The following is a 13955-nucleotide window of genomic DNA, read 5'->3' on the forward strand; positions in this document are numbered from 1 at the left end:
CACAACAAAACCCAAATGAATAGTAAAAAAAAACCAACACACAAAAAAACCCAAACGAACAGTGTTAAAAAAAAAAAAAAAAAAAAAAAATTTAAAAAAAAAAAAAAAAAAAAACATTTGCAAATGAAGAGCTTCTCCTTGTAGGAGATGCTTGTCTCCTTAGGATCGTGGAAAAGCAGAAAAATATGTCTGCCCCGTACTAAGGGCAAGGGCAAAAATTGCACCTAGAAAGGCAAGGACGGTCCAAGGACTGCTGAAATGTTTGTGCATCGATTCAGCTATCCAATACCGGCATTTATTCCTGCAATACGTGTCAATCTTCCCCTTAGCATATGCATATGCGTAAGGATCAGGTACCAAACCATCAGCTATCTCGTTAAAGAGTGTGGCCAAGTGTTCGTCACTGCCTAGATTGTTGACAAGAATTCCCTTCTTTCGGAGCTCTTTAACATCATTGGCATGATCAATGAGTGAATCCATTAGCCAAATGTATGACGTAATGTGAGAATCATGAGGGCCATTAGGACTCATTTCATAAGCCACTAAGTTTAATAGCAAAGGTTTTGTTGTATCATCAACGAACAAAGGAGGGAGCATCATAGTTCCATAAACAAGGTGATCTTTGAACATTACATCAGTAACGCAATGAGTTTTACTTGCTCTGAAACGAATTCCCGCTTCTTCGAGCTCTGTTACTGAACGATAGGAATTCCATTGATCTGATTCATCCATGGTTCCCTCTTTATGATTAGGCTTAGCTAGGCCGGCGAGATGTTTACTCATTAGGTCTAGAAGGTGAGGGCTTGCATCCAATTGTAATTTTCTTTTGTCGTTTGTTTGACCACCAGGACAGTGGTCATTGACAAACTTCTTGACCGCATCACAGCAGCTTTTATTGACAAATTTCTTGACCGCATCACAGCAGCTTTTATTGACAAATTTCTTGACCAAATTAGTGCATGAAGTTTTTTCAGGTGGCCTTGGGAAAAGGTCAAGGAAATCCGAAATCAACTCTGTATTATCTCCGAACCTGGATTTCAACAAAACTTCTAGTACTAGTAAAGGAATTTGATTCTCTAGCAAGAACAAGTCCCTCCACACAAAAGCACTGAGGTAACTCTTCATTGTGGGTAGTTGATCTTCTTCTTTTGGTTTTATCGTTGTTAAGATGTACATATATTGAAGCACAAAGCAGGCATCAAGAAACATCATTTTGGTGAACGATTCATTGTCATAGCATGTAGTTGTGCCTTCCTCATAGTATTCTCGGGCACTGTCAGCCACCTTCGCCACCTCTGCATATAATTGATTGATAGATATTTGATCACCACAGGCAAGGCAGAATTGATTTGCAAATTTAAATTTTAGCTTCTCTACTGCTTCGAGCTCTGGATTTCCATGATGATAAGGGCCTATTGAAACTACGAGAGGAACATAACATTTTTTGTTGGATTCAACCTCACGCAGCATTGATGGAACCTTTTCTATTCGCTGTTTCTTTGTTGTGTCTTCAACATAGTTCTTTATATTGATTAACCACTCATCCACTCTAATTTTGTTGCAAGCATGAAATTGCGTCTGCACATATTATTAGGTTGGAAATTTTGGTAAAGCGTCGTGTTTGTTGATACTACAGTTTGAATAAATATGATATTATACATTTGTACACGAAAATGATACACATGTTAAGACTTAATGATAAATGAACTTGATGACAACATCAAACAACCAACATCAAGCAATTATCAGTGGCATATAGGCCATCAACGTGGAGATTTGATGATAGGATGGTGAAAGTCGAACAAAATAAAATTTATAGTCTTTCATTATTTAAAATTAACAAGACATTGGTTTCCTATCAAGTATAGATACAAATTTTACATTATAAAATTGATACCAAATATTTTACCATATCAAAAAGATCGGGTTGAATGTTTGGTAAAGCTTAGATTTTCATTTTTCATTTTTTATTTTGGTTACACATGCTTTTAGTTCACACACACACACACACACACACACACACTTTTTTTTTTTTTTTTCATAGAACCTAAATTTAGGGTTGGCAACGGTTCGATTGGGTCAAAATCATCACCGAACCACCAAATTTTTGGTCTTACCATTACTGCACCATAACCACTTAAGTTAGATCGATCCGACTCGATTCGTATCTCAGGTCGGGCTGTTAATAACCACAAAATAAATTATTCTTTTATAGGCCCAGCCATCAAATTGAAAAAAAAAATTATGAAAAAGAAAGTCAATGAAAACAAAAACACAATACTAAGTCAATTAGCAAAAACAATAGTCGAAACAATGGGTAGAGCAAGTAGAGATAAAGTTTCCACTTGGGATGAACTAAAACTTTTTTTTGGGCCAACCTTTTTACTATGCCCTACACAGACCTATCTATTTTCTAAAATAATTAACTTACAAATATGTACCATCTTTCATATTGAGAATTTATGTGAATGAACTAGAATTTTGGTGGAGAATTGTTACGTATATGAAATTACAATGAAATTAGATTTAGAAATTGCCGAGACTTTTTGTATCCCGTATATATTATTTTCTCGTTTAAAGGACTTAATTTTATATATAACACTCTCTTGAAAGAACAATTTATGATTATTTTTTGTGTAACACAGTATTAATTAATAAGCAATAAGGATTAAGATTAATTAGCTAGTAGTAAAATGTGCCTATATTAACAATCGGACATTATGATAACCAATAAAAGACAAAAACGCAAAGTAAAAAAGTTTTAAGGAAAATGTTACCATTCGCTCCCAGGGTAAGCCTTGCATTTTTATGTTGTGCATAGACTTGGAAAGTACAGTGTTGGAGTAATAAGAAAATTATGTTTTGTTATTGTATGACATATGAATTAGTCTTATATTTATACATGTCATAAGAAGGGAATCTCTTAGACAAACTTAATTTTGTAAATCACTTTAGAAAACTTCCTACTTAATTTTGAGCAAATGATAAGCATAGAATAATTTTACATAGTAAAGATTATGCTTTTCAGAATAAAATTTTATCTTTCCAGCCATCCAGAGTTATAATTTTGTCTCTTCTTCCATTATAATGTTTTCCTCTTTTGCTTCTCTTCTCCATTTTTAGAGTATGATATTGTATACTCTTTGGTACATTGTAAAGTCGAGCAAGATTACAAACTCAAGAAATATTTAATTTGACCAGAAGCACAATGAGCTTAAGATACAATATTTTGGTAACTTGTTAGTAGAGTTCACAAGAAATTGTAACACGGCCGTAGAACAAAGGTTAGCACTTAGAGTTAACAAGTAAATAAGTTCCATTAAACTATCTAAAAGGATGTGACTTGATCTCTCGATGAGTTTCAGTAAAATATTAAAGTTCGACTTAAACAACAAAAAGATGGTGTATATAATAGATTTACAAAATGGTTTATATATAGATGAAATGTCAAAAAGACGGTAGAGAAGTTTTTTTTTGTTGAAAAAATTATGAGCCAATCATATTTCACTACATCATTTATATGTAAATCATTATATACATATAGCATAATCGTTGTAAAAGCGTCTTGTCAAAATTCATTTTAACTTGTATCTCATGCAAATCCTAGTGTTATAATTGATTACAATCGTATTATATACACTTTTACATGTATCTCGTGCGAATCCTAGTGTTGTGTATAACACAAATAGAATTATTTTAAGCAACTTTAACAAGCTTGGAATTGTAATATGATTTGTTCCCACTTGGTGCCTTTTTTCTTTTTTTTCATCATCATCACAAGTTTGGAATATTAACATGCTAAACACAAGGAATAATCAAACACAACAGACACACCAAGCAAGGTGTGAAACTGCAAGTTATTAAAATATCTTGATAGATTAGTGTTTTTTTTTTTTTTCATTATAATCACTCTTTCGTATTTTGTCAAGATAATAGAAAATCGAGATATATAAGAATGAAATTTTCATTTATCAAGTGGTGGAGATTAGTGTCAACGTCTCAAACATAGTGAAGTGAAGTAAACAATATCATTTGTGCTCCTGTTTTTTTATTCAAAACCAAAATCGACAATTAATTTTAACCAAATATTGATCCACAACTTTATCAATTTTTTATTAAAATTTACTAAAAATATGATTTTAATCCCTATTAAATAGGGGCTATTTATATATTAAAGAAGAAAAAGAGTTATAATCTTATTATATATTGCTTAAACATATTTAGTACTTCACGCCAACCATGTTATGCTAAAATCTCACACAAGTACAGAGAAGCATAATAAGTAATAAATTGATCTAAGAGTCCGAATTATCATTTTCGCGAGGATCTCATATTTTGCTTAATATTAACTTTAACTCAAATAGCAAAATTGTATGGTGATTATGATTGAATATTCAAACTCTATGAACTAACTAAATATAAAGCGTTAAACTAAACCACAAAGCGTTTATGAACATTCTTTTAACTAAAATCAATAGGACCTCGAAATTCCCTATATTCTTCCATTTTAATATCAACCCAAGTAATTGACAATAATTATTTAGACTCGACGATCAATTTTTTTATTTAATAAACTCTCTTGAGTAATGTTAAATATATTTCCACATATAACCTTGTTATATTTGTACGAAGAGTGTGAATAAATGAAAATGGATTAAAGTTAATTAATCTCTCTTGAGTGAATAAACGAAATTCCCTATATTTGTACGAAGAATGTGAATAAATGAAATTCCCTATATTCTTCCCTTTTAATGTCAAATATATTTCCACATATAACCTTGTTATATTTGTACGATCAATTTTTTTATTTAATAATCTCTCTTGAGTAATGTTAAATATATTTCCACATACAACCATGTCATGCAAAACATATTGGTATATTTATTTATTTTTTGTCAGATTGTTACTACTTACTACAATTCCTATTCCTTCCCTCAAGAAAAAGAATCACGAATTCATTCAATTATTGATCAAGTAACTGAAAGCATTAATAACCTAACAATCAATCAAGCTAAACAAATATTTAACATCAAAGTAAAATTAATATTAAATTTCAAAATATAATGTTCATCGTCATCATATTATCTATAAAATTAGGCAAACATCATAAAATTACAAAAACGTGTTTGGAAATAGTAAGACTGTAATGCCCCAAAACCTATGCACCAGAGGTTACTTGAATAATCGCTTTAACCATTATAAAAGTTTATTGACGCATTATAACATATAAAAAAATTTGAAGAAACGTAGCGGAATACACTAAACTATTTTTTGTCTCATAAAAAGTCACATAAATTTAAACCACTAATGAAATATAAATTTAGCACTTATTTTTTAAAAATTCAACATTGATTTAAAAAAAAAATTCTAATTTAACTAAAAAAATGTTTTCTAGCTATATACTAAATATTAAAAGAAAATCTTAAATTCTTGATCTAGCAACACGGACTCTGTCAGCGGTTTCAACTTCCAACTCCGATCCATCAAATGTCTGTAAAAATAATTTAAAATATGGAATGAGCATATGAATATACTCAGTATAGATTTCATCTCAGTATTTTCATGATTTAATATGAAAAGCAAGTAAAATACTTACATAACATAACTTTTTTAGTAGGATAAAAAACTGATCGTCTCATTCTCACTTAAATCATACTCATTCTCAATCTCCACTTAGGGTATTTAACCATGTGGCTGGTTTTCGTGTAGATCTACATATTAGTGCCCCCATGGTGTTTCCCACAACATCTTTCTTTAGTTTGGATCACATAATAGCACATAAAATACTTAGCTTAAAACATTAAAAAGTGAAAACACAAAATCACTCGGTATTTAGAGAAATTCATACCTATTCGTTAAATTCCTTGTGTGCTTGAGCTATTTAGGATTGAAAATTCTGGCGAACGAATCTCAAACACGCCGAAAAATTTTCTTTTCTTTTCTTTCCTTTCTCTCTCTTTCTTTCATACGTTTTTTTTCTTTCTTTCTACCTCTCTAAATTTGCATGAATTAAAGTGCACAATAAGAGGATATTTATAGGTGTGATAATGATAATGATATACTTCGAATTTAAATTGGACTCTCAACAAACAACCTTATCAAATAAAATTTAATTACATGAGGATAATATTCTAGTATAAATATTTTAAAATCCTAAATTTATCTAAACACCTTTATATTAAATCATCCGATAATAATTCAACACATATCCAAACATTAAATTTTAATTTCGTTAAAAATCTTATTTTCATAGGTATGATAAAATTCTAACCTTCTTTAAATACTTTCATATCAGATAATTCAATTATAATTTAATAGATGTCCCAAATTTAATTTTATGTGAAACTCATATAAATTCAATTATTAGGAATATTAACACAAGATCCTAGAAAATGGTTAAGTTGCTTAGTCACCCTAAAATTTCAAAACGTATAGTTATCCCTCATAATATATTGTACAAATATTTTGGGTATAACATCCTCCTCTCTTTAAAAAATTTCGTCCTACAAATTTACCTTGGTTATCAAAAACTTGTGAGTATTTAGCTTTAATATCTACTGTCACACGTTTTATGCAACATGATTTATACTGCAAGTGTACGATGTCAACTTTTGTAATATACTATTAGAGTAAGAGTGTCGAACCCATATTGATTGATATTTAAATCATTTTGAGTACTATAATTATTTCAGCTTTCACTTTATTTAGAAAATCAAAATTTAACACGATGTTTTATACTAAATGAGATGAACGATGCAAGTAAATAAGGGCAATTTGAAAAGTTTCTTATCAAATTATGAATGCATAGGGAGTGATTTCACCGTACTATCGACAATGTTTTTCAACCGTTATAACTATTTCTATCAATGTTTCCAAAATTTATAGGCAAGAACACTAAATTAATTTCATTTCCCTCTCGAGAGAGTCAAATAGAATCTATTTCTATATTTTAATTTCAATATCTCTATTCCGAACTAAAACATAAAAATCATCAAGCACTTTGTTCTTAATTTAAACAAGCCTCAAAGATATCGCATTTTCTCTCGAAACCTACAAAATCTAGGTTATGTTGTCTTAGATCACACCTAAATTTGTCTCTCTCGAGCACCGAAATTTAAAGTATCAATCATTCAATTAGTGGCCAGTTAATTGAAAGTATTACACAAGAATCAACATAAATAAATAAGCAGAAAGATTAAATAAAATAATTATATCGGAATCAAAACATGTCTAAGGATGTTACATCAAACCCTAGAATTAATGTTTAGTTCATGATGGAAGAATTAAATCTAAATAAATTGATGAATAACATAAAGAGAAAAAGAAAGAAAACCTCTTTTGAAGCTTTTAATTGGAAATTCCCTTGATGTTCTTCATGCCTCATTGCCCTTGATGAATTGTCTTCAATCTTGCCCCCTTCAATTGTTGTGTTTGGCCCTCATCTTCTTTTTCAAAATAGGGTTTTTTGAATGGTATTTATAGTATGTTGGGATCTTGGACGAATTAGGGTTGGATTGGGCCAAGAAAAGATTCCAAAAATATAAAAGACGTGTTTTCCTGCACATCCGGTGTCGATATGGGCACTGCGGCACCAGGCTTGCTGCTCAAATTCAGATTCATGGGCACTGCAGCGCCCAGATTGGGCGCCTCGGCGTTTGGTTCGGTCAGAAATGACAGACTGCACACTTTTCAGTATTTTTAACATAACTTCTTTGTCCAATGTCCGATTGAGGTGATTTAAGATGCATTGAAAAGTTAACTCAAAGAGCTACAATTTTGATTCAGACATTATTCTCCAACTCGATCGTTTGATTTGTCAAAAACAGGTCTCAATGTGAGTCTAAAATTCTGGAGCGTAACTTTTCGGTTGGAAATTGATTTGTGATCATATTTTGCCTAAATTTGATCCCTTTGACATCTTTCCTCATGCATTTGACTCCTAACACTCTCGGATCTTTTTCGTGAGGTTCGTACAAGTTTTGATTATTTGCATTTTAGTCCCTGAAATTTGAATCTCTTACAAATTGGTCATTTTTCTTCAATTTCGCCAACTTTTGTTTATTTCTTTCAATTTCATCAACCTGCATCGCAATACAAAAACACTCATTAAAATTATCTAAAACACTCTCAAGGATAGGAAAATAACGAATGACGTGGTACAAACATAATGAGTATGGAGCACTCATCATCTACCTCATGTTCCTAAGTGGACTTTTCCATCGTGTGATTCCGCCACTGAACTTTTACTAATGGAATTTTTCTATTTTTGAAGTGTTCGAATCTTCCTATCCAAGATGACGCTTGGAGTTTCCTCTTAAGTTAGATCTGAATGAATGTCTAATGGTTTAGGATTAATCACATGGCCAAGATCTGATACGTATTTTTGAAGCATAGAGATATGAAAGACATTGTGTACTGCTAAAAGTTCAGAAGGCAATGCCAACTCGTAAGCCACAATTCCCACACGTTTCAAAATCTCAAGAGGTCCTATGTATCTTGGTTGGAGTTTTCCGCTTTTGCCAAATTGAACAACTCTCTTCATAGGAGTTATTTTTGGGAAAACTTTGCTACCAACCTCGAACTCAAGATCCTTCATCCTATTATCTGCATAACTTTTCTATCGATCTTGGGCAGTCTTTATTCTAGCCCAAATCTTCTCAATAGCTTAAACTGTTCGCTCAATAATCTCATGCCCTAGAATTCTTCGCTCACCAAATTCATCGCAATGAGTTGGAGATCTACACCTTCTACCATACAAAGCCTCATAATGAGTCATTCATATAGTAGTTTGATAGGTATTATTATAGGCAAATTCTACTAATCGTAGATGTTTTTCCAGTTTTCTCCAAGATCTAGGACACATGCTCGAAGCATGTCTTCAAGAATTTGAATAGTCCTCTCTGACTGAACATCTGACTGTGGATGGAAAGCTATCTAGAAGTTTAGCTTAGTCCACGTTTCCTTGTGCATACTTTTCCAAAATTTTGAAGTGATCTCGGATCTTTATTTGACACAATAGAGACGAGGGTCCCATGTAATCTAATCACTTCTCTAACATATAATGTAAGAAGTGAACAGACTTTGTCAATCTATCAATAATAACTCAGATTGCATCATTTCCTCTATTTGATTTTGGAAAACCAATTACAAAATCCATGGCAATGTGCTCCCATTTCCATTCATGAATTTCTAGTGGGTTTAATAATCCTAACGGTCTTTGATGTTCTGCTTTCACTTACTGGCAAAACATGCACTTCTCTACAATTAGACCTATTCCTCTTTTCATATTTCGCCACCAGAATGTGTGCTTTGAAGATCTTTATACATCTTTGTTCCTCCAAGATGTGCTGCATAGGGGGCGAAGTGAGCTTTTTCTAATATTTCTTTTTGTATTTTCTCATCCTTCGGTACACGCAATCTTTCTTTAAACATCAATGTATTATCTTCAGCTAGCTGAAAACCTTTTCGTTTGCCAGTGCCAACTTCACCTCTAATCTTTTGTAGAAATGGATCACTATCTTGAGCTTTCTTAATTCGATCTCGAATAGTAGGTTGAACTGAAAGAGCAGCAATTTGTGCTGCAATATCTACTGGAGGTAAGATCACCTCAAGTCGTAAGTTATCTATATCTTTGATTAATGATTTCTGTGTAGTAGGTATAGCTATCAAATGTCGTACCATCTTTCTGCTTAATGCATCAGCCGCTACATTGGCCTTTCCTAGATGATAATGAATGGCACAATCATAATCTTTCACCATTTCTAGCCATCTGCATTGTCTCATATTCAATTCCTTTTGGGTGAAGAAGTACTTTAGGCTCTTGTGGTCCATATAAATATCACATTTAGCTTTGTAGAGATAGTGTTGTCATATCTTTAGTGCATGAACTACTGCTGCTAACTCCAGGTCAGGCGTTGGATAGTTTTCTTCATAGGACTTTAGTTATCTGGAAGCACATGCGATAACTTTACCATGCTACATAAGTACACATCTTAGACCGTGTTTAGAAGCATCGCTATAGATAACAAAGCCTTCTGACCCTTTAGGTATGGTCAAAATTGGAGCTGAGATCAATTTTTGTTTTAGTTCTTAAAAGCTCTATTCGCACGTATCCGTCCATTGAAACTTCACATTTTCTCCCGTTAATTGAGCCATTACGATGGCAATCTTTGAAAACCCTTCAATAAATCGCCTATAGTAACGTGTTAATCCTAAGAAGCTACGCACTTCTCTAACATTAGTTGGTCGAGGCCAATTGGTAATTGTTTCTAATTTACTCGGGTCAATTTCAATTTTTTGAATTTAGCATAGAGCTTCTCCTTCTTCAGTATTTCGAGAATAATCCTTAGGCTGAATGTTCATGCTCACTCTTCGAATAGATTAGTATATCATCAATGAAGACGATAACAAACTGATCCAGATAGTTATGGAAGACTCAATTCATGAGATCCATAAAGGTAGCTGGCGCATTTGTCAAGCCAAAGGGCATCACCAAGAACTCATAGTGTCCATATCGAGTTCTAAATGCGATTTTAGAAACGTTAGTTGCTTTAATTTTCAACTGATGATAACCTGCTATTAAATCAATTTTCGAGAAGACCTTGGCATCTTGTAGCTAGTCAAATAAATCTTCAATTCTAGGAAGGGAATATTTATTTTTAATTGTAATATGATTCTACTCTCAATAATCGATACACATTCTCATCGATCCATCCTTCTTCTTTATGAACAATATTAGAGCTCCCCATAGTGAGACACTAGGTCTAATAAAATGCTTGTCTAGCAACTCCTACAATTGTACTTTCAATTCTTGAAGTTGTACTGGTGCCATACGATAAGGAGCCTCCGAAATTTGCGTGGCACTCGATACAAGGTCAATAGTGAACTCGACTTCTCGATTTGAAGGCATTCCAAGTAAATTTTCTAGAATACATCTGAAAAATTCCTAACCACTAAGACTTCATCAATGATTAACTCTTTCTAATCAGTGCTGGTCAAAGATACTAAGAACCCTTAAGCTGACTTGTACAGCCTGCACCGCTGATATAAGTCGGGGTAGAGGTTTCACCCTTATTCCAAAGAAGTGAAATTCTTCTTCACCAAGTCGTTGAAAAATTACATCCTTTTCGAAACAACAAATGGTTAAATGATTTTTCGACAATCAGTCCATTCCAAGTATAACATCAAAATCTTTCATACCTAGGACCACTAAATCTATTTTTATAATCTTTCCATCCATTTCTAAATTTAGGTTCCTCGCCATGTAATTTGCATTAAGCACATTCTATATTTGACTTTGAAACGAATATTGAAGAAATGAACAAGTGTGTTGCTCCTGAATCAATTAATATAAAAATGGCAAATCAGAGATTGATATGATACATGTCATTACATTGCAGTCGAGCTCTACCTCTTTTTGTGTCAAAGCAAAAACTCTAGCCTTGCCCACCTTTTGAGCTTCAGCCTTCTTTGAATGTCCCTCAATGCAATCTTTGGCGACGTATCCTGGCTTGCCACATCTGTAACAGATACCCTTTCCTGCCAAGTATTCTCATTTTTGAAGTTTCTGACATTTAGGACAAAGAGGTTATAGATCCTTGTCACGAATATTGGCATCTGTTTCTGTCCTTCCTTTCTTGTTGGGGCCTTTTCCATTCTTCTTGCTATTGTTGCACCATTTGTGCTTATCTAAGTAGACAATCTGTTGCTTACTACTTTTATAAATTTGGTCATCATCAAAGGTGTATACTTGAGCCTTATCCAAAATTCCCTGATAAGTACCTAGTTGGAATACTGACACTGCTTTTCTAATGTCAGTTCTTAGTCCACACTCAAAGTATCAAGTTCGTCTCTCTTCTGTGTCCACCAGGTGTGGGGCAAATCTGGATAACTCCTCAAATTCACAATCGGTAAGCGTTATGTTTCTCTGCTTCAGCTCAAGAAACTCTGCTTCCTTCTTATCTCCTAAGGTAGCTGGAGTACTACCTCTTTGAACTGTGCCCATGTAAGGTTACACTGTTGCTCCTCGGTGTAGGACCACCAATGACCTGCTTACTTTTCCATCATAAATATTGCACAAAAGATTTTTTGTCGGTCAGTACATTCCATAAATCTAAAGATATGCTCAAGATAGCAAAACCATTCTTCAGCAACCAGTGGATCGGGACCACCTTCAAACACAAGTGGGTGCAGCTTGCGAAACTATTTTTATAATTGAAGATTTTCGCGGCCTGCCTCGTAGCTGTTGAGGTGTTGCTGTTGCGACATCTCTCACATAGTAGCCAGTAATTCTCATGCTAAGTTAGCTACCATCTAAACCTTAAATGTGGGGATCGTATATTAGACGATAATCAAGTCAATTCAACTATCTTGGTATAGCTGACGACGATAAAATAACGTTTCTGTTCACTATATTCTCATTGTTTCTACTAAGATTTGACTAAATGGACTTTATATATATTAGTCTTCTTGTGGGTTTGCAATATTGTTTTTCGTTTTATTGATTGAATAACAAGCAACTGAAAAGACTTCCAGGTAAGGAGAGGGGGACACAAGTGGGCCGCTTAAATCACAAGCTAACCTTAGACAGTTTAATCCTTTTTGACAAAGCCTTTTAGTCTTGTGAATATGCAAATCAAGAAAACTCAAACAATAAACTTCCCCGTTAGTATTATTATTATTATTATTATTATTATTATTATTATTATTATTATTGTCATTTGATTTGAAAATAACCGAACTAATGTCAATCTAAATGCATTCATGTAGTTCATAACTAAATATATCCACTCAAAAGATATACACATGACGTAGCTATTACTACAGGAAAATATAAACATGTGATTCTACAATAAGTGTTACATATAAAGCAGCTTTATCTAATTTATTAAAATTTCAACATCCAATATCATAATCATAATTTTTTTTGCACTGTAAAAAAAATCCAAAGCTCATTATACAGACATTTAAAGCTAATAAAATGATTTCATACCTTAGATCATCAGTATATTTATCTAAACACCTTTATATTAAATCATCCGATAATAATTCAATATATTTCCAAACATTAAATTCTAATTTCGTTAAAAATCTTATTTTCAAGTTATAATATGATAAAATTCTAAACTTATATAAATACTTTCATATCAGATAATTCAATAGTAATTTAATAGATATCCCAAATCTAATTTTATGGGAAACTCATATATATCCAATTATTAGAAATATTAACGCAAGATCCTAGTAAATGGTTAAGTTACTATGTCACCCTAAAATTTCAAACAGCGCATGTTAACATATATATAGTTGAATATATTTGGGAGTTATTTTTAGGGATTATATTTATCTAGTTTTCTTATATATTAAATGACTACACACACACACAAAATAGAGAACACAATGAAAGAAATTTTTTTGCAAAAATTATCTCAAATGGTCGGTCCCTTTTGGTCATGGTATCAGAGCTGGGGAAAGAGTTCTAAAGCATTGCCTTCATCTTCCTGTTCGACGTGTTGGTTGCCAGTTGTTGGTGGCTGTGTGGTTTCCAGCCCTTGGTTTGCATTTTTTTCCGATTCCGGTGCCATTGTTTGTTGTTCTCTCTCGAATCGTCCCATTGGGTTCTCTCCTGTCAGCACGAACCCTCTGTTTCGATCTTGGTGACGTCACTGTCTAATTTCGCTCGTATCTTTGCGTCTCTCAGGTTCCAACAACATTGGTGGCGGCTTTTCCAGCGAATTTTGGTTAGTTTTTACAGCTGGTGTCTTAGGTCACCATCGTCCTTTCTTCCGATCGAGAGATTGTGATGGTGAGAGCGTGTTTTTGGGTACCGAGTGCATTTTCTTTGGTTTAAGGTAGGCGTTTACTGTTTAGGCCTTGTTTGATTGGGCCTTCTTTTGGTTTTAATTTGTTTGATTGGGCTCTCATCCGATTGAGTATTTACTTCAGTCATATTTTAG

At 33.0% G+C, this 13955-nt stretch overlaps 1 protein-coding gene across 1 annotated transcript; it reads right to left on the minus strand.

Annotated features, from left to right (window-relative positions):
* Positions 1-107: 107 nt before the first annotated feature.
* On the minus strand, positions 108-1733 carry LOC111370487 (UPF0481 protein At3g47200-like). The gene has a single exon (XM_022992209.1). The coding sequence runs from the start codon at positions 1468-1470 to the stop codon at positions 160-162; it is 1311 nt and encodes a 436-aa protein (XP_022847977.1). The 5' UTR covers positions 1471-1733; the 3' UTR covers positions 108-159.
* Positions 1734-13955: the final 12222 nt, after the last annotated feature.

The sequence above is a fragment of the Olea europaea genome, chromosome 2 (assembly GCF_002742605.1).
Source record: "Olea europaea var. sylvestris chromosome 2, O_europaea_v1, whole genome shotgun sequence".
NCBI classification, from domain to species: Eukaryota; Viridiplantae; Streptophyta; class Magnoliopsida; order Lamiales; family Oleaceae; genus Olea; species Olea europaea.

Coding starts and splice junctions, on each gene's coding strand:
- LOC111370487 (XM_022992209.1), bottom strand. CDS start 1,470: ATGCTGCGTGAGGTTGAATCCAACAAAAAATGTTATGTTCCTCTCGTA.